The sequence below is a fragment of the Triturus cristatus genome, chromosome 9, assembly GCF_964204655.1.
Source record: "Triturus cristatus chromosome 9, aTriCri1.1, whole genome shotgun sequence".
NCBI classification, from domain to species: Eukaryota; Metazoa; Chordata; class Amphibia; order Caudata; family Salamandridae; genus Triturus; species Triturus cristatus.
Genome location: NC_140592.1, coordinates 564,493,206 through 564,515,386, shown reverse-complemented (window position 1 = coordinate 564,515,386; position 22,181 = coordinate 564,493,206). Strand labels below are relative to the sequence as shown.

The 22,181-nt window shown below is 44.2% G+C and overlaps 1 protein-coding gene across 7 annotated transcripts in view; it reads right to left on the bottom strand.

The window, feature by feature from the left end:
• PPP1R13L (protein phosphatase 1 regulatory subunit 13 like) overlaps positions 1-22,181 on the bottom strand; it is a 953,402-nt gene that overhangs the window by 77,637 nt on the left and 853,584 nt on the right. For all 7 annotated transcript variants that reach the window (XM_085625573.1, XM_085625577.1, XM_085625575.1 and 4 more), the window contains one exon: positions 12,675-13,362. In XM_085625573.1, the coding sequence (XP_085481699.1) occupies positions 12,675-13,362 (688 nt within the window). The remainder of the gene's footprint in view (positions 1-12,674; positions 13,363-22,181) is intronic.

The window sequence follows — 22,181 nt, the reverse complement described above, 5'->3', positions numbered from 1 at the left end:
CAATCTGTAAATGCATGCTTTGAGAGATTAATGCAGGTGTATAGGGTGCTTAGCAGTCTAAAAGACCCACTAAGAGAGAACATGGGAGGGTCCCTTGCCTCGTTTGTGCAAGGACTACAACCCACAATCAGTAATCAGATCATGCTGGCAAAGTTAGCCTGTAGGCGAAAGTTTACAGTATGCAAAATATTGCAGCAACATGTTTGATGCTAAACTAAGAGGGTTGAAGGAAACGTTTTTGGTTGTACAGACCCATCTGGTGCAGAATAGAGGCATGTAAGGGTTAAAAATGTGTAGTCCAGAGCTAGACCTTGATCTCAGTGTAGGATTAAACAAGCAGGGAGGCCTCGTATCTTATGGAGGAAATACCCAGGAAATAGGAAGGTGATGAGGAAATATGTTGGGAACCAACATATTCGCTTCAAAGAAGATTACCTCTCATCACATTCACAACAAAGTTGGCCACCCGGATGCGAGAATACAGATATAACCCTGACTGAGCAATGATCGATGCTCAAGCCTCAAATTTTGCAATGCAGGGAGAACGTCTCCTGGTACCAAAATTGCCTAGGACATCCTCATGAATGCAGAAGCCAGGTTTGACATAAAAATCCACTTGTGGCCATACAGATGCAAAGAGGGAATACGCAGTTCCAACCCAGTAACCAAGCTCAGCCCAGCTCATTTACATTCCAGTCTGCTACAATTCCCATCATTGTGGGAAGTTTCACAGAGTTCAAACAGGTCCAATGACTGTGCTCGCGGGAGGAGGAAGAGTACATGCTTGGTGCAGACTTAGAGGTGGGTCAGACTGGCCCATATGTCGATGGAGAGATCAATGGACACCCTGTGTATTTTCTGATAAGACACAGGGGCCACTTGTTCAACTGCTCGGATATTTGAGGTCCCGAACCTAACCCTCGCTCCCCTCAGGAAAAGAAGTCAAAGTGGTAGGCATCCCAAATCAGGAGCATATGACTCAGGTCTCAGCCACAGTCCACGACAAAGTTGGGGCTATCAAAGAGCATCATCAGTTTGTCGACTCAAGTGCCATAAATTTATTGGGGATGGACCTACTGTGTAAATTTAACTGTGCAATATATTGCACTCCCGACAGAGTAGGATTGAAAATTCAAGCAGCTGATGCAGAGTTCAAATTGCATGCACTGAAATCTGTAGTCAGATTATACCCAGTGCTCTCCAAGGAACACTTGCATCCAGAGCTAAAGGAATTGGTCAGAGATGATGTATAGGATTTTACAGGAAAGGATATTAGTTGAATAAGGGTGCTAAACCTCTAAAGATGACTCTCAGGTCAATGCAGTGTTTCCTCAGACACGTCCTTACAAAATGACTACAGAAGCCATTGCAGGATAAAACCCCTGTAATTGAAATTATGATAGAACAGGGAATTCTCAAGGACGTAATTGGAAGTCCATGGAACTCTCAGATTATGGCCTTGCAAAAAGCGAATGAGAAATAGAGGATAGTTCAGAATTTTGGAAAAATAAACCAAATAGTCATTCCATGCTACTTTGTGGTACCGAAAAACTGTTGTAATCCTATTCCAAATTCCCTCGGAGGTGGAATGGATCATAGTTGTTAACCTATGTCAAGCATTCTTTTCTGTCTACCTACACAAATAGAGACAACTTCTCTCCACTTTTAGATTCCAAGAGAAAATGCGGTGGTGTTGCGCTGCTCAGGGGTATACAGAGAGCCCATAATATTTCAAACACATACTCAAGAAGAATTTAGAGACCCTACAGTTACTATGCAGTTCAACCATAATTCAATACATTGACAACCCACTTGTCGCTTTCGATGACGTAAGAAGCTTGTAGGCAGGCCACTATGGACCTACTCAACCATCTTGCTTAGAATGGGTGTGAGGAAGTAATCCCTTTTGCCCTGATCGCCCCCATTTTTTGACTGGTACTGGTGGTAACGGACTTCAACTGTGCTCCGAGCTCTGCTAGCCAGGTCCAGGGCCAGTGCTCCGATTAAAAAGGTATATGCAAATTGAGTGGTATTACAATTGCCACTGACAACCTACCTGTAAGTCCCTAGTATATGTTAGGGCACGTAGGTTTAGAGGCCCAGCAAATTTCCCGCACTTAGGTGTGCACCGCTGTGTTGCCTGCTGTCATTTTAAAAGTCAGTCCTGCTTTGAAGCTGCTTTTAAACTGAAGTTATATGCAAATTCGACTTTGGATTTGAAGGTATTTCCAAAGTAGTAAACAACTTTATTTTTACATACAAGTCACCCCTAAGGTCTACCCAAGTGTCCCCAAGGTATGGCGCCATCTAAAAATAAGCACAGACATTGTAAAAGATGTTTTATACGCCCTTGTGAGGGACAAACTGCCAATTTAGTTTTACCCCGTTGTACATTTTAGCTCCATAGGCTAACATGAGAATACTTGAATAAAGTACAACTATTGACTGGAGTGAGCTAAAATAATATTTCAAGGACGTAAAAGATTGTTAATGATTAGTCAAACTTGCCACCGTTGAATTGGTCATAACTAAAACAGAAAAAAAGTATAGAACTTTATTTTATGTGAGCCAAATTCCAGCCTCTAGCAGACTCTCCGGATTGGTCAGTCTTGCTGGCTGAGCCAAACTGCTTTGATGAGGTAATAAGTGGCCTGTATAGAGACAAATGGCTAGCTAGTGGGGGGAGATCTACAGCTGCAGAGAACAGGCCAAGAAGGGGACTGGGTAAATAAACTGGTCTTCAGAGATTGCAGGACAGTAAGGTTGCAAGCCAGGCTTAACCCCTCTCCCTGTAACCCCGAACTAGGTGGGAGCCCCAGGAATGGAATTTGCAGGGGGTTTGGGAGTGTTAAGGGAAATGAGCCACACCAGTAGGTTGGATTAGCCAGATCTTAACACCGAGGATAACGTTTTTCCATCTTGAATTTTAAGGATTTGGCCAGGTGCATTGTGGCAACTGCAGCCCCAACTTCTGAGAAGCAACTCAGACTCTGGAACCTTGGATTTGTGTATTGGACATTGTAAACCCTCAAGGGGACCTTCAGGAAGAAGTTCCAGATGTTTGGAGCTACTTTCGGATAAAGCTCCATGTAGTCGGCTTTCGTGGAGCAGACTACATTGAAGCATGACCTGTCCTGGATTTCAGGTTTGTCCCGCTGAAAGCTGCGGAGCTCAATACTTCCTGGAGTTGACCGGGGCCTCCAGTTGAACCAAGCCGATAAAGCCACTGCAAATCTTGCCTGCTGGAGAGGCTCGCTCGATGTGGAGAAAAAATCCTCCAAAAAAGTTTCTAAGTGCGAAGGTAAAAGTTTGACCGAGGCCTCTCGCTTAGTGTATCCGACCAGGGCTCCATCACGGTAGGCATCAAACTTTAACTTTGTCCCTGTCAAGAACGATTCGACGTCCCAATTTGGTGCTATCATTTTTTGAGCACAGAAAGGGTTATTCTTTCAAAATTCATATCTCTGGTTCCCCAATTTGAATTTTTGTCATTTTGGTATCATTTTAAAGACATTTTGTTTTCCTATTTTTATAAATTGGGGTTGGATTTTTATTGTGTGTAATCTCACTTAATGTATTGGAGTTTTTAAATGCTTTACACACCTGTTTCCTAAGGGAAGCCTGCCTACTCGTTGCCAGATACCAAGGGTTGAGCAAGGGAATACTTTATTGAGACCATGTCTGGGCCTTATATTGTGTTGGTGGCCTTATTGCTAGTAGTAGGTGCACACTTGCCCCTACTAATAATCCAACTTCCAACAATTGGCATAAGGTTTCCCTAGGGAAGCTGAAGTACTGTCTGAAGGAAGTTAAGTACCTGGGACATCAGCTCAAGAAGGGAGTCATGAGAATGTTTCATGAGCACACTGAAACTGTCCTTAAGATGACATTTCTGACCACACAGAGAGAAATGAGAATGCTCTTGGGTATAGTTGGCTATTGCAGACAATGGATCCCAAACTTTTCCCTTGTGGCGAAGCTTTTAGTGAGGCTGACAAATGCTGATGTAAATGACCTGGTACTAAGAGATAACAAGAGCATGGAAGCCTTTCAGGAGCTTATAAATGGACTTTGCATTGCACCCCCCCCCTTGGAATGCCAGACTACACCAAGGAGCTCATACTCTTGCCATGAGGGAGATGGGTGTGCTTTGCCTGTGTTGACACAGACCCATGGAGAGGCTAAACTACCAGTTGCCTACTTCTCTGCAACTCTTGATCCAGTAGCTGTAGCATTGCCTGGTTGTCTCAAAGCAGTCACAGTGTTGCAGGGATTCGCAGTTACAAGACACACTCTTGTACTTGTCCACAATAAGCTATGACAGATACATGAACCTAAAATATTTTTTTTTAACTAATGTGCTCTAATATGCAGTATGCGTGCCACAATAAGCCGAAAAATGCATAAAAATAAATACGGTCAGCATAGCACAGCATAGCAAGTAATCCATAGATCATAAAAGGAGCTATCATGGTGAGAGACAGATTAGCCTAACCTCCCTCCCCTTGCACAGACACAGGATGATTATATATTAGAAGATCTCTGGGTGTTATCCGCAGACCCCGTACATCAGTCTACAGATGGCAGTTCTACATCACAGGTGCTGTCATGCTCTGCTCCCTGGAAAGGTCCGGCTCCAAGTGGGTGCTACCTATCCGTGTATTCCAATAAGACCAAAGTACGTATTCACAAACAACAGCTGCATCTGTATGTTTTGTCTAGGTGCTCGGGCCTGGCCAGAACAGAATGACAAGGGGCATTGTTGTTCGATCTGGTTCGCAATGTTCAGAGTAAATCCCAGGAAGCTGTAAAGCGTGAACACAGCAGTGGGTTCTCATGTGATAATAGCAAAAGAAACATGTGCAAAATAAGCTCATGTAGAAACGTGTGCAAAGCAGAGGAGTCTGCAGCGTGTTCATGCTTAGGGGAGACGACAATGTTCCCACGGGCCACATGACAGCAGCTGCAGTCTGAGCATTCAGCAAACAGAAGAAATCCTGATGGGTAACCCAATCACCGTTATGGTGCTCCATTCCACTCAGATTCTTCTGACTCGCACTTAAATTCAGCATTTGACCAACAGTTACTTAAGTCACTATGAGAGACCAAATTTGGCTGCTGACAATGTTTCTTTGAGGAGGTGTAATACACTAAACCCTGCTTCTTTATTGCCAACTTAAGAGGAATGTGAGTTTGATCATGACTGGATAAATGTCACCGAGTTATGCACAAACGTGGGACCAGATATACTGAATGTCCCCCTTATAAAATCTGGCCACACCATGTTTGTTGATGCCTCTTGTTTGAGAGACACATCAGCATTTCAAGAGCTGCATATGCTGTTTGCAACATGTGGGGTTGTGGTAGCATCCTACCTGTGTCATGTAACTTCTACACAATTAGCGGAACTGATTGCCCTTACTGGAGCTTGTTGCACTTCAGAATGCATACAAGTCACCATTTACACTGATAGCAAGTATGGAATCGGCGTGGTGCATGACTTTGGCCAAATGTGGTCAGAGAGGATTCCTCTGTTGGTTCTTCTTTCATCAAAAGAAGAACTGTTGGTCTCAAACGTGTTGGAAGCCCTTCAGTTGTTGAAAGAAATTGCTGTGATGAAGTGTGCTGCACATGAAAGTGGTGATGACTTTGTACCTAGAGGCAACCGCTATGAGGATGAGATTGCTCGATCTTACGCTCTTGAGTCCAGCACTCTTCATATGGATGAACCATGCAGTGTTGAGGGAAACCTGCTATTAAACACTGTGCAAACTTTCAATGGGTTTAGGGAATTGCAGCATACAGTTCCTGAAATTGAAAAGGCAAGATAGGAAAGAATGGGATGTGTGAAGGATGCTAGTGACATCTGGGTATCGACTGAGAAAAAGCCAGTACCTCCGGGTTAAATGTTGTCGGCCATGATGAGACACATTCATAGGCCAACACATGCCAAGAAGGGATTGTGATGACATTTAGGCAGAACTGGCATAATCCTCACTTTTGTGTGATCGTAGAAAACCAGTGCCAGAGTTGTGTGATTTGCCAGAAGCGCAAAGTGAGCAAGAAGGTTGAAGTGACCACGAGCCACATAAAGAAGTCTGATGGTCTCTTCAACCGTCTCCAGATTGATTTTTTGGGAGATACCCCAATGCAACCAGAAGAGGTATATCCTTGTAATTGTATGTCTATTCTCACGTTGGGTGTAGTCCTATCCCAATAGGAGGTGTTACAGTCTGACAGGTGCCAACCTACTATTGTGGGACATGCTATTGAGTTTTGAGGATGCCAGTACATCTTGAATCAGATCAAGGAACCCACTTCAAGAACGAGGTGATGCTCTGTACGACATTAGGGATAGACCAAAGATTCCATTGTAGTTCAAGACCAGAAGATTCAGGTATGGTTGAAAGATTGAATGGGACAATTAAAGCAAAATTGACAAAAATGTGTACATCAACATATCTCAAAAGGCCAGATGCACTTCCCTATGTATGGATGAGCATTCAAAGCACGCTGTGCAAGCGAACAGTACTATTTCCTCATGAAGGGTGATGGGCAGAGCCATGAGAATACCCTCTGTTCCAGCTGCTGCACTTGTGAATATTACAGATGATCTGGCCCGCGAATACTGCAAGGGATTGGCTGACATGGTACGCTCTATCCCCAACTAGGTTGATGTCACCAATCCAGAAGGACGAGAGACGCCATGTCATGACCTGATCTATGGTGATTGGGTTCACGTGAAGAAGCACGTTCACAAGTCATGTGCCTGGAGGCAGCCGTGGCCAGTTCAGGTATGGGCGGTAGGTCAGTGGGGCCAAGTTGGGGGGGGGGGGGGGATTTGACAGACATCCATGAGGGAAAATGAAATAAATAAATAATTTTCCCTCGTGGTTGTCTCTCGTATCCCCTCCCCCCCAACACAGCCCACCGCTTTCACCTGCACAGGCTGCAGCTGCCTGGAGGAATGTTGGAGAGGCCCATACCAAGTGATCTTGGTTACCAACACGGCTGTGAAGTGTGCAGGACTGGTGAACTGGATACCTGCCTCTTATACCAAAAGTGTGAGACCAGCAGAGGACAAAGCAGAGCCAACATCCACTAATTCCTCAAGTCCTCCCAGGTTTGAGGTTTCCGAAGCATCTGGAGAGGAAAGCTAGTCTAAAAATTCCCAGTCTTACAGAGAAGAACACCTACAGCAGTCAGAGCAGAATGTCAGTATCACACTTCGGATCAACCATGCAGACTCTAGACTGAGAGTGCTCATTCGCAAAGATAGTGGGAACTTGTGGTGAGCTGAATCAAATCTGACTGAAACAAGTGCACCAGAATCAGAGTGTGGTATGGAGCTAGAAAATCCCACCTCTGAAAGCGTATCTGAGTCAGAAAGCAGAAATACCTCTGAGAATCTGGCATCCATGGAAAAAGAGTGGCCAAAAATTAGGACCATATGAAAGAGACTGTTGACAACTAAGAGACTAGATATTTTAAAAGAAGTTAGTAAGTCAGAGGAACAACAACATTCAGAATGACAAGATACGGATAACAAGTGTCTTGACTTGGTAATTCCCAAGAGATCCAAAAGGGAGAGAAAGGCAAATCACATATATTCAGGTCCAGATTGGACATACTTCACCAGGATTGACACTGAATCTAACGAATGTCTGACTGACACTAACGAACCTCCATGAGTTAAAGACAATAAAAGGTCTGAATCTACGCAAACTGTAATGTCAACAAAAATGAGGAATAAAAAAAGAGGAAGTCAAAAATTTTGGGGTGACCTCGCAGAAAGGGCCTTTTCCAACACTATCAAACTGATTATATTAGAAATAAGCATAGCATTCTCTAGCTTTAATTACCTTGCAAACTCCACCATCCTTTGCGACAAGCATGTCTAAGGCGAGCCAATTTGTATTATCATGGCTCTCATAGCAAGCAATTCTTTATTTAATGATAGTTAATGCACCTGCTGTAGTAGTAGCTAGCCTATCAACTAGGGTTGACAATTTCCTAATCTTAACATAATTTAGCACTACTCCCACTGAGGATATTAAAACTCCAAAAATATTGCTGAGTATCTGCTTAAAGCTGTGCCTGCTAGCGATCAAGTTGTGAATCTATATCATTAGTTTGATAGATTTTAAGACAGACTAAAGCTGCATAGCAACTATCCAATTGTGTGGCAACTGGAAATAAGCAGACTTACTACACACATGATATATACCTTTGTTACTTGCCTCTAATTCAACAAAATTCCTTACACTAACTAGGTAGCTATGCTCACATTTGTTCCAACCCACTATCTCAACAGTCCCATTCGCCTATCATACACAATGTTCCTTTTGTGGGGATATCAATGCTCAACCTTTGATTCGGATCCTCTAGATCCCCTCTACTCTTTCCAGTAGTGTGTTGCGGATCAACGTTCTGGGTCTCCTGCTCTCCATCATGCCTTATTCGTTTGTTTAATTAATCTAGAACATTTCCATCATCCTTGCTAGTTTTGAAAGTTAGGTGTTGCATGCTTTGGTTAGTAGCAATTGCGTTAGTCACAGAGGTAAAGAATGTCATCATATACTCACGCTGATCCCTTCTTTTAAAAGCTTTGGAAAAACGATAAGCATGTTTAATAGACCCCAAATACATATTGTATCCCTTCACAATCGGCACATTTTCTAAAGACTTTTCAAAATAAGTATAAAACAATATAATTAGCTGCCTACATTCTCTCTAGATGACCACACACAAAGGAAGGGTAGGTGTGCCTGAGTGGTCATCTGCATGCAGGTGGGCCATCCTGATCAGGGTGGGAGGGAGGAGCTGACACTTACACCTCAAAGGGCAGTGTCCTGTCACCACACAAAGGATTGATAACCCCCCTGAAGTGTGTCTGGAGCCAGGGCAGGTAGGGAGACCCTCTGTATACTTCAAAGCTTTCTTTGAAGTCTCCTCCTTTTCAAAGGCACCCCTGGCAGTACCAGATCAGTACACTTCTAGACCTTTGACAACTCTGCCAGGAAGAAGAGCTGCTGTGTTGCTGAATGGTCTGCCACTGCTGTACTGCTGCTTTTCTAAACTCTGCCTTGCTGTGCTCTTGCGTTGCTGAGCTGCCCTGCTGTTCTCCTGCCTGGGTGAGGACTGAACCTGCATCACTTGAACCCAGAGTGACTCCAAGGGCTTGCTGGTTTGCCTCCTGTTCCCAAGTTTCAGGGATATCAAAGGCTTGAACCACCTGCACCTGACCTCTGCAAGCTGCGAGTCTACCCAGCCAAGTGGTGCCACCCCAGTCCTGGACCCTTGGAAATGAGGCCTAAGGTGCTGCTTCATCCAGAATCCACGCATCCTCATCGGAACTGGCGGATCTTCTCCTTTGTGCGTGTTGGAACTAGCGCATTCTCGTAGTTGTGTTGAGCAAAACCAGTGCATTGCTATCAGAATCGACGCATTGCCTATTGTAGGAGCAGCAGCCGCACATCGTATCCTGTCCCGGTGCCTTGCATCCGGAACCACAGCATTGCCGCAGTTGCATGAAGGAAATTGATGTATCTCGTCCACTTAATGGCTCTACACCGACGCATTTCGGCTCAAGGTACTTTTGTTCAGTGGGCTCAACCGGGTCCCTGTATCTGGCCCGCACTCCATTGTGGTCTGCCTGAACTTTTGACTTTGCGCCGGTCTAGCACGACCAGACAACCCATTTAAGCGTTTATTGTTTCTAAGCACTATTTTGACATTTACTCTTTAAAAATTTGTATCTTGACTTCTACTTGATGGATTTTTTGTTGTTTTCATCTTGTTTTATTTATAAAATCATATTGTATTTTCTAACCTGATGTGGAGTCTATTTGTGTTTTTTTTACTATGTTATTGTATGAGGTGTTGGACAAATACTTTACAAATTGCCTTTTAGGTTAGGCCTGACAGCCCTGTGTCAAGCTGCTAGAGGGTATGTATAGGATAATTTAGGCTGTGCTGTGACCTACCTTAACTAGGCTTGTGGTCCCTACTTGGACAGGGTGCATACCTCTGTCAACTAGAGACCCAATTTCTAGCATTTGATAGTTATGTAGTCAACATCACTAACATTACCTGTGGACTAAATAAATTAGAAGACAGAGGTTCTTGGAAGGAATCGTGACATAATCAGGTCTATTGGAAAAGGACTTGCTAAGATAGGTGAATGGTTAGGAGGTGGAAGAATACTAAAATTGCTTATGACACCTCTTTTAGTCATACTAATTTGCATTGCATGTGTGCGTTTCTTTATAAAACTTTGTAAAGCAATTTTACCGAATGGTGGGTTAAAATGTGGGACGAAGAAGCAGTCAGCAACGAGTGGAAGAAAGAGAAAGTTGATGTAAAGGTTGAAAAGATGCAGAGTGAACATTATGATACCATGAAGGCAATGGAAGGATCCAAGCAGATGAATCATAAAATGATGACAACTGTGTTGTGATAAATACATGAATGTGATGATTTAGAAATCTTCAGAGGTGGGTTATTGGATATGTTACTGTTGGTAGTATTGGTTTGTAGTGTTTAGTTAACGAGCAATCAAGCTTGAGCTAACTTAAGTCAAATTGTGCTCTCTTACAGTTTGGATTTGTCATTGTAATGCATCACGGGATCGCTGTTGCTTTCCTTGCTGCAATAAAAAATTGTGGGTTTTACACTGAAAGATGGAGACTTTCCCAGTCGCACTGAATGCGATGTACCTAATCAAAGACAATGTATATATCCCAGAATGAATTCCACACCATGTATTAAGTCATGTCACTGAATAGACTCTGTAAACATATGAATCTATGGTAGTAGAAATAGGACAGAATATTCAAATGCATTCTGTAGTAAAATGTTTCTTCTTGGTCGTTTCCCATTGGTGCATGCCCTGAGAACTATGTATTGGTCTAGTGAATCTATGAAATCCTGTTTAAAGTCCTATAAAAAAGACCTGCATTTTCTGTTTGTGACCCTTCCCATTTCCCTTTCATAGAAGGTGAATTGATGCTGGATTTTCCATAGAACTTTACTGAGTTTTTCTTGTCCTTAAGATTTATATGCCAAAATGCATAACTGATTGATGATCCATCTAATCAATTTTTGCACTTATATTCTTTAAGGAACATTTTAAACTTTAGCTATTGTCTGTCATTCTTATTGAGAATGTTTACAGCTTCATCTTAATGTGTGAAATTTAATAAGTAGAGACAGATCCATTGAGGTACTACACTTCTCCCAGTCCAACTAGTTGGTGTGAATTGGGCAAATAAATGAGACACAGGTGTGAGCACTGACTGTACCACTTTCTCCAAGTTTCTGCATGTTGTGCATCAACAAGGACCAATTCACTCTAACTCTGTCATGAAAAGCTCTATTGTACTCCGCTTGGCTTTCAACTCAGATTAGAGCTAGGAAATCTGCACATACTGGTGTCCTTTCAGTTTTTTGCCCAATATCTTTTGAGTGTCTCTATGCTCAAGCTTTGCCTTGGATCTCTGAGAAAACTATGTTCAGCCTCTGCTTTTGTGTAACACTGTGCACTTATCAACTGATTCTTAGTCTTGGACCCCACGGCTTATGCTAATTCTTGCAGCACTATGCTCAACCTCTTCCTAAGCCAATTACATTCTAGTTCCTCCTGGACTTTTCAAAGCCACGTTTATTTTTGAAATATACACTTAAAACCATATCCCACTTTTAAGCTTAAGATCAGTGTTGGGACCAAAATCAAGCTATGCTGAAGACGTATACGCTCAGTCTTCGAACTTTTGACTCCAACACCAATTAGAACCTAAGATTTTGAGTTCGTTCAAGGACTTTGCTTCCTAAGCTTCATCTTTAACTTCTAAGGTCATGAAGTCTGCCTTGCACCAACCTTTTCAAATTGTATTTTGTCTCCGGGCTAAAGCTGAAATCTCTGTAATCGGACCAGGAGCTCTACCTTACATATGTCCTGGTCCACATCCATATCTGTCTCACAGATCTGTCTTACTACTTTGCAGGAGAAATTCCTGGCTGCTGCGCTGGACCTCAGAATTCCCCCTGCCCTGGATCAATGCCTTACCTCTGTCCTGGAACTCGGCCATACATGTGCTATAACTCTTCCATGAAGCACTCGCATACTTCTGCTGTAAGTCTCTATCATACCCCTATACAATTCTACCATACCTCTGCTGTACATCTCTACTGTACTTCTGCAGCTCAGTATTCATCCGTCAAAGAGCTGTGTCTTACCTCTACCATTTACCTCTGCCATACCTCTGCAGTACAGTTCTGCCCACAAATCTGATGTACAGCTGTACCACATAAGTGCCTGCCAGCTCGCCCACATATCTGCCAAACAGTTATGTCTTACCTCTGCATTTAGCTCTGCCATATCTCTGAGGTACAGCACTGCCCAAAATTCTGCTGTACAGCTCTACCACATAGTGCCTGGCAGCTTGCTCACATATCCGTAAAATAGTTGTCTCACCTCTGCATTTAGCTCTGCCATACCCCTGCCATGAAGATCTGCTGGGCAACCCTGCCATGCAGCTCTGCTATACCTCTGCCATGGCTCTCTGTTTTACAGATACCCTGGAGCTCCGTCTTACCACTACCCTGGACACATTGCATGGCTGTTCAACTTCATAACTTTTCAACAAAAGCAGTGGACTGCAACTTACGCTTACCAGGCGAGAGGAACGGTGCAAAGGCGCTCAAGCCAGCGTTCAGCGCGGAGCCGAAGACTTGTGTATTCTCATAGCCCTGATGGACAGTTGGTCGAGGGGCCTGCATCCGTTCTCCGAAGAAGGCCTGTTGCACAACTGGAATCTCAGTAGGAGTACTAATGGGTCGGGGAGAAGCTATCCTGCCAGGTTGGCCAGAGTAGGGAGGGTAATCATACAGACTACCCATAGCAGGGCGGAGGGCAGCATTGTGATCCACTGGTGCAATGGACCGCATGTGAAGTGGGCGGGGGGAAGAGGAGCGCCCTTGCTGGCTTATGGTAAGGCTCTCATAGGTTGGAGAGTTACTCATTGGCCTAGGCGACTGTGGTCGGTCCACTAGTGGCTTCGGCTCTGGCTGTAGGTACACCCTGGGACAAGGAGAAACACTGCGGCTCAGTGTGTTTTTAATAGGTAAGGGACTCAGCTGCACAGGTGAACCAAGTGGCAAGTTGTGGGTAGAAGCAGGGATGCTCAAGGAGGGAGGGAGTGGGCCTGGGCGGCTCAGAGATGGCACATAATTTTCACCTCCATTGGAGGACATGATCTTGCGAGTGGGCAGCTGTGACAGAGAAGGTGAGAGAGATGTGCTAGACAAGCTCAACTTATTCTGGTCTTGGGAGTCCAGCGTTCCAGCATTGTACCTGCTGTCCTAGAAGCAAGAACAGAGAAAACAGACTTTCAACGTTAAAAATGAATATGCAGATGGCAATTATGGCAAAGAGGCAATAACACCGAAAACAGAGGGGAACACAATACTTCAAACACACCAAGGTGTAGCATAATGTTTTACTTCATGTTTAATCATCAAGTAGCCACTCCTCAGACTGCATTTGCAGCACAATGCACTATAGTTCAGTACAACTTTAGAGGCACTACTGTGAAAGGCGCTTTGCCTTCACCTACATGTTGATCCTCCTCTTTACTGAATTTAATTGAGCAGCAGTTGTGCTTCAGCAGAAAAAGAGTGCTTTAGTACACAAATGATGCAAAATATGGTAGACCCGGGTTGCTTATAGTGACAAGCTTAGTTCATTGCAAAACGTCATGTAGGAGGCCATATGTCAGATCAGTTAACTATGAAAGTTTTTTTTATTTTTTATTAACATTTTTATATAACAGGTACACGTCAGTACAATGTACATTTAACTATACGTATAGTGCTTGCATTGTAGACGGGCATAACATGTGTAATACATCTTAATACTACTATCCCCCCTAGAAGAAACTAGCAAAGGAACTATCAACCCTATTCAGAAAACAGCGCCACACCCTCCAGACGATGTTAAGCTACTCCCCACATTGGGAACATACTTTACGATCAGTCTTCTGTTTCCCTATTTGAGGATAGCAGATACGACACGTATGGGGCCCAAAAGTATTTTGGCTTTGATGCTTTAGGCAGTTCTTCTGCGTATGTTTCGAGCTGTGTTTTGCGTTAGACCAGATCTCGCATCCACTCTGTCTGTTTTGGTACCTTTTTCCCACCCCAGCAAATAGATACTCTGCGTTTGGTCAGTAACTGAGCTACAGCCACAAGTATTCACTGTGAGCTTGGTATAGACTTGAGAAGACCTAGTAAACAGACATCTGGGGAGCATCGAATTCTGATTCCCACCATTTCCGTCATTATCTGTGTTATCTGTTTCCAGTATTGCGCTTTTGGGCTGCAAGTCCATGAAAGATGGAGGAAACCTGCCTATGAGTCCCCACATCTTTTACATTTCGAATCTTGACATAACCCATATTTATAAAGTTGCTGGGGGTATATAGTAGGCCTGCTGTAAGTATTTAAAATGAAAAATATTTAGGTTGCAATTTAAAGTGAGTTTATCTAGTAGCCCGCAACATGTGTTGTGTTTCGATTTAGATGCCCGTACATAGGTTTCCCTGAATCATGTCCTTATATAGGCATAATTCGCATTGCCCTTATTTAGGCATAGAATTCCAGTCCTTATTTAGGCATTAGCCATGCTAACAAAATACAGGCATGGTCGTCTACATCCGTCCATCCCACGTCACAACGAGTTCTTAGAAACCAAGACTTTCCCTAGCTAGGATTATTGATTTCTCCAAGAACTCATCTATTATGCATGAACTACTATTCCTTAGGAGTTCATTCATGACGTCTTCCTCTGCCCGACTTTACGTCAATGCTAGCATTCCAAAGCACCTTCCAGGTATAAATATGCCTTCCCTTTACCATGGCAAACCACGACACGACTCAGCACGACTTGACTGCACGGTTCGCCACGGCAAGTTCGGAAGAAACCATATCCTGGCCTGACGCACTGACCAGACGCTGTCATCCCTGCTCGCAGAGAATCCAGCTTCCAGTGTTCTGACTCCCTTCGCGGGGTGTTAGAGTTTGAGACCCGGAAAGAGATTCCTACCTCTCTCAATCTAAAGGTATGGAGCTGACTAGAACCTAGAGGGACTCTTGGCATACAAAACTTAGTATATACCATACTATAGAAAAAAGCACCTACTCTTACCTCGTACTACACTTAGGTTAGGTACACTGGGGTAGAACTATTTAGAAGCATCAGACGAGTATTCACTTTTAGCCTGTGTTATTTATGTATGTGTATATGAAATATATGTCATAGCTAAAAGACAATGCTGTTGCAGTATTATTTCTTCTTACTGCTTACACTGTACGTTTTATATCTCGCATACTGTCTTGCGATAATAACAGCTCATATCTCTTACACGAGAAACAAGACTGTTCAATAAATCCCTTTTATTGAAACGCACGTCTATCTATTTCTGTGTGACTCTGAAGAATGCAATGTATCTTTGGGCATGATACCAGTAGTGAGCAAAGTGGGCATGGGCACGTAGATAGTATAAGTATAAATCTGGGGCATCGAACCCCCCCTGCGCGTAGGTGCGTGTGAGTGTCTGCCACCTTATCCTGGGTTGTTTGCTTGCCCAGGCAAGGGTTGTCATGCAAGACTGCAGTGTCAAAAAAAAATCTAGCGTTAGGGGAATGGGGATGTTGACAAATATAAAAATTTGGGCAGGATGACCATCTTCATTATTGCCAGTCTGTCGGCAAGGGACAGAGAGGGCCTGATCGAGCGTGCTATTTGATCCTGTAGTTTCATAATGGCAGTGCCATAGTTTAGTCGTATGACTTCTTCAGGGTCCCTGCTTATCCAAACACCCAGGTATTTTAGTGACTTCGTACACCACTCAAACGGACACTCTATTGTGTGAGGTGTGGTTATCGGGGTTAGAGGGAACACCAATGATTTGTTCCAATTGATAGTCAATCCAGAGTGCCACTCGAATTTGATATATTCCCTTAGCGTAGGTTCCACGTGTGTGCCCGGATCTCCAATATAGACCACCATGTCATCCGCATATAGTGAGATCATGAGAGGCCGTTGCCGGAAGCCCAGGGCTGCAGATGAGTGCTTTTGTCATATGATGCAGGCCAGAGGTTCTAGAGCAAGAGCAAATAAGATTGGGGACAGTGGGCATCCCTGCCGTGTTCCTCTGCATATGCTAACTGGCTCTGGTATTATACCACTGACCCGGACCCGGGCGACCGGGTTTGTGTACAGCAATTGGATCCAGTTCAAGATTGCTTGCAGAATTCCCATCCTGGCCAAGACCATGAACATCTATGGCCATTGCATGGGATCAAACGTCTTGGCAGCGTCTAAAAAGACTGCCATCGCAGGCAATGAGGGGTTTATTTGATGAATAACCGCGAATAGTGTATGGAGGTTATGTGTGGTGGACCTCGAAGGTATAAAACCTGCTTGGTCCAGTAGCACCAAGGCTTGTAACAGCGGCTGAATCCTCGATGCAATGATCTTTGCCAGTATCTTTACGTCTGCATTAATTAGAGACAGCGGGCGGTATGAATCCACTTACTCGAGGGCCTTACCGGGTTTCGATAGTGATATAAATATCGCTTCGCATGGGGGGGGGGGGGGGGGAAGAGATATTGTTTATTGTACGCCTCTTGATACATAGCCAATAAATGGGGTATCAAGCGATCTGGGAAGGCTTTGTAGAATTCGCTTGGAATTCCTTTGCTGCCAGACGACTTGACATTAGGTAAGGAACGGATAGCATCGCCCACCTCCTCTTCTGTTATTAGCTGCACCATGTACCCCCTCTGCCCTGGTGATAGCCATGCTAACGCTGTGTCGTTTAAGTTTGCATTTATTTCGCACACCGTGGCAGACCGTCGGCCCCCATACAGGTCCGCATAATAGTCCACAAAGTTTTTAAGTATTTCCTGGGAGTCATGCAGCCACGTGCCATCATGTGTGCTAAGGGTTTGGATGTGGGGAATATCGCAAGGCCCTTTTACCTTGGTGGCTAGACTGTGACCCGGTCTCCCTCCCTTCCTGTACGCCCTTGCCTCCCATCTTTTTGATAGAAAGCGAAACTCTTGATGCGCGGTCTCTGTGTACTCTTGAAGATGTGTTCTGATATCTGCCAGTGTTTGAGGTTTAGGATCCACTTCGTTTACTCTCTCGAACGTCCGGAGCTGTGTTTCTAGTTAGGACATTCTAGCATGTAGTGACGATAGGACATCAGCCCTGAGGCCGATGCATGCAGCCCATATGGTGACCTTGAAAGCCTCCCACAGTACCTTCACTGAGTCTACAGATCCCTCATTTTCCTTGAAGTATTGTGTACTAGCCGTCTTTATTCCATCCCTATAAATTGCATCTGTAAAGGCTGAGGCCTGCAATCTCCACTGGAACGTTCTTGGGGTGTCAGTGGGCAGGGTCAATGACAATAGCACTGGGGAATGGTCAGATAGCGTTTTGGGCAAGTGCTTGACCCCACTTGCCCAGTTATTCACTTTATGGGTTATCAACCAGTAGTCTAGTTGGGACCACATATTGTGTGCAGTCGACATGTATGTTCTCTCGGTTTTCCCAGAGTTGTGAAGACACCAGATGTCACGGAATTCCCAGCCCAACATTCCCTCTTTGAGTACCCTGCTTGCTTGTTTGATTGGATTTACTTGATTTCCACACCCGTCTCTAGCCGGATCTAGTGGGAAATTGAAATCTCCTGCCCATATAATGGTAGAAGGTTGTAGTTTATATAGTTTATTATATATTGTGGTGAAAAGCTCGGGATAGTCCACATTGGGACCATACAGATTTATAAGGGTGAGTGTTGTGGCTCTACAGTTCCCTTGCCATATAATGAATCTCCCTTGGTCATCAGTTTCGGAGTGTATAGTTGTGAAGGAGATTCCCTTACAGATCAGGGTGAGTACCCCCTTGAGTAAGAGGAGTATGAGGATGCCACTCTTTCGTATACCCATCGTGTTCCGATATGTTTGTGGTGTAAGGTGCGTCTCCTGAATGAGCGCAATATCTATCTGGTACCTGTTTAGGTATGCGAAGACCTGACTGACTTTCTTGTTTTTTTTAGCCCGCTTACATTCCATGTGACTAGATTGAGGGTTTGCGTTCTATTGATCATTTAAAATCCCATTGTTGTGTCCGGCTACAAGGGTGGTATTTCTCAGATCTGGTTGTGTTCAAGTGTGCTGTAGTGTAAAGATAGATGTACTCGGGATGACTATAACATATCAACAATAACAATCCCATCCCCCCGCCCACTCTGGCAAAAGGAATGTGCCAAAGCCATACCCAGCACAAAACAAATACTTTTAAACAACAGAATGTCATAGGTTCGCAAAAGACCGCGACATGAAAAACATTCAAATTAGGTGGGGGTCTACCCTCGTTGGGGGGGGGGGGGGCACTTTACCCATCTTTGGTACGAAGGGGGCCGGGAATATTGTAAGTGGGACCCTGGACATCGTTCCTAGTCCTTTAGATGAGGATGAGTACCATACGTATCTCTGACCCATGTATCCTCCCTGCATTTCTGCTGTGCAGCGGGGAATTTTAACATAGTGCCACTTTGCAGCATCTGTATAGTCCACCCATATTCCCCCTTGATTTCACTTATCTGTTCATACAGTTCATGGATATTGTTCAGTCTCTGAGGTGGGGGTCCACAATCATCTGCCCCTTCGTTCGAGGAGAGAGCCTGTGGCCTCCCAATTTTCTTGATGAACTCCATTGCTGCTTCAGGAGCACGGAGTATGATAGGACGGCCGTCCTGTTCCACTCTCAGGCAAGCTGGATATTAGTTTATCGTATTTCAGGCACAATGATTGCAGCTTCTTTTTTTCTGCCCAAATTCACGTTGTGTTGTTTGCACCGCAACAGTGTAATCAGGGTAAAAGGACAGTTTATTGCCATCAAATTTGATAGTTCCCCGCTCACAGAAGGGATATAACACCGTGCCCGTCTCTATAGTTTAGCTAGAATCGGACACGGTGGGGCCCAAGGAGGGGGTCGTGCCTGTAGGAATCTAAGTGCCTGTTCTACTATAAACACTTCCAACAGTTCCTCACTGCTAAAGACACTCCTCGGCATTTCCTCCACATAGTTTTCCATCCAGCCCATGTTGGTAGAGTTGGGAACACCTATTATGCGCAGGTTGTTAAGGCGCAACTGCGCCTCCAAGTCCTCATTTTTGGCTTGGATGACGACTAGTACCTGGTCCATATTTTGCTGTTTTTGGGTCAATTCTTGGATGGTGTCTTCGGTGAGTCTGCGGTCTTGTTTTTCTAGCTTGGAAGTCATCTTGTCTATTCGGATATTGAAAGTGTATATTCTCCTGTCAATTGATTGCGGACTCTGCTGCATGGCCTGCAGTGTGGCTTCCAATGACTCGCTTTTGTATACAAAAGAAAGGGTTTTTATGTACAGGAAGAAAGTGGTGCTCTACCCAAATATACGCAATAGGTTTAACAGTGGAAAAATCGGGTACGGTGCTAACAGGGAGGGGAAGACCCTAAAACCCCTCAATCAGTGAAGAAAAATCCAACACATAAACGAATAGGGCAAGTCCCGTGCACTCATACAATAATCAGTTACACAAAGTTAGTGTGTCTTGAATTTGACATGAAGATACTTCAGCATAGCAATCTTTGTATTTTCTTTAATAGGTCATCAAACAAGAGCAAAAACAGCCAGCCGACACATATTTCATCAGAGTAAATGTAAAACTCTGACTCTTCAGGGCTGGAAATGATACAAACAAATATTTAAGAGCAAAACAAAAAACATTATAATCTCAGAGTCATAAAATCAGCCTTTCCTTCAATTAAAAGAAAAGAAAAAAAGAAAAAAGCACCCAACACTCGTGGAGACCAAAAGAAAGAAAATAGACCAATCATGTGAAAAAATGAGGGAACCCAAAACCGGACAATTCCTAACGATAACATGTGACATACACAATCATAGATAAAAAATTCATGACAAACTCATCTTACCCAAAATGAACAGGAAATAATCCACCACAGAAAGTATATGAATTCAATAAGGTAGACCAGAATACGGCTTATTCAACTAACAGCCTTGTCGATACACAGGCTGGAGCTAAATTTGTATTCAAAATTCTAAAAGAAGAAAAAGATGCACAAACTATCAGAATACTGTTCACCATACTCACAGGACCCAAATCACGAGCCCAAAAGCCGCTAAAGCGCACCAGTTGTCCCAAACTTTAGTCGCAGTCAACAAATATTCAGCTTACCTCATTTAAAACAGGATTTAATCCAGGTAAATGACGCCAGTACAAAAACGAACAGCAAATAATCATAATTACCTAAAACGTATGAGAAACAAATCATTCTAATATAACTATACCGATATCGAACACCAAGTGTCAACAAACACCATATATTACCCTAAAAAAGAGGACTTACATATCTCAGAGGACAGGGTTCCTTATTAATCACTTGGAAACACGTGTGTGTGCCATCCAAGACCTATCGAAAAAAACAAAAAACAAATCCAAATGCACATATTAATAATCTCCTGCATATCAAGCAACCACGTCTGTCAAGCTTTTTGGGGATAACCATCCCAAGTTAAACTAATATCAAACTTACTCCGTTCCGACAAGTGTAAGCGTCCTGGCGTCTGAGTCCAAACGAAAGTGGTAAAGCGGAACAATGACTCGCTTGCCTGCGAAGGATGGTCCTGTTCAGAGTCCAAATTAGCATAGTGCGTAATCTTGGGAGCTTTTTTTTGCTTCAAAAGTGAGGCAAGTATGTTGCCTGTCCGTTTTCCCCATCTTGAGAGACAGGGTGGTTTATATTAATGTGCTGCTTCACTTAGCTCACTGCAGGGCTCCAGAAGGACGTTACTTTACTTGTGCGCGTACCATTTTGGTTATTTTTATTTAGGCAAAGATGTTGCTGTGGGCCCCTCACCTGGAGTTATTGTCCTTTGCGTCTTTGTGCTGCTTCCACCGTGTACCTCTAGTAGCGGTTGGCCTGAGCAGCGCGGCTGTCCGTAATGGAGCTCCCACATGGGCCAGGAGGGCGCCTCTCGAGTGGCTGCCATCTCTTTATTGGTTGGGGCAGGGAGGCCTTCTTTTCTCTGTTCACCTCCACTGGGTGACCAGCGCCCGTGTAGTACCAGGCACTTGGACCCCTGTTATGCACTCTTGGGTTTTCCACGTTATATCTGCCACCTGGGCTTGTAGTTCACTAACCGCCGCGCAGGGTCAGGCTCCTTTCGGCACAGGTAGAGCAATTTTATTATTGCGGGTTCCCTCGTGGTTGTACGTTTTCTCAACCCCAGTCTCCCGGCACCTCCTCTTGTTAGGCCTTGCAAGCAGTCTAGTTCTTTGATTATATCAGCCATGTTGGGGGGGGGGGGGGGTCGCCGCAGGTTCTTTCCAACTGGGGTCCCTCAGGTCCGTCGCAGGTCCCGGCAGTGTCTCTGGGGACCCAGAGCAGCGTCGAAACCTCACCTCGGTCCCGCAAATCCGATCTCCCTTCACGAGCAGCCATTAGCGTCCTCCATTTGCAGAAGGTTGGCCTGGGTCTTCACCTTCGCCGCAGAGCTGGTGAGTCAGCAGTTCTTTTCCTCCCACTTTATGCGGGGCTGGGGTTTCTATGCATTCCCTGTGTTCTGAGCAGACGATTTTTGTTGGATTGCGTTCCCGTCCGGCAGAGCAACGCTACAGCAGGGCCATCTTCCTGTGGGCTCAACAGCGTCCCCAACTATGAAAGGTTATGACAAATGCAGTAGGCTCAAATTATTTATTGTAAACAGCAAGTTTAATCGAATAAGTTTCTATGGAACAGTTCCCCCCCCCCCCCCCCAGTTCCCCCCCAGTCCCCCCCCCACCAAAAAAAATAGAGTGGCTGTACATTTTGAACTCTATTACAAACACAACAGTAAGAAGTTTTATATTCTGAACTCCTTTTACAAACACCATACACAGGGCCTTTAGATTGTGAACCATCGGAGAAATGCAATAGAAAGAAGATTTATACTGTGAACTTTGACACAGGCAATAGGAAGGAGTTTATGTTGTGAATTATTTTACAAATGCAATAAGAATGGGTTTAACATATATATATATATATATATATGTGATCAAGACCGC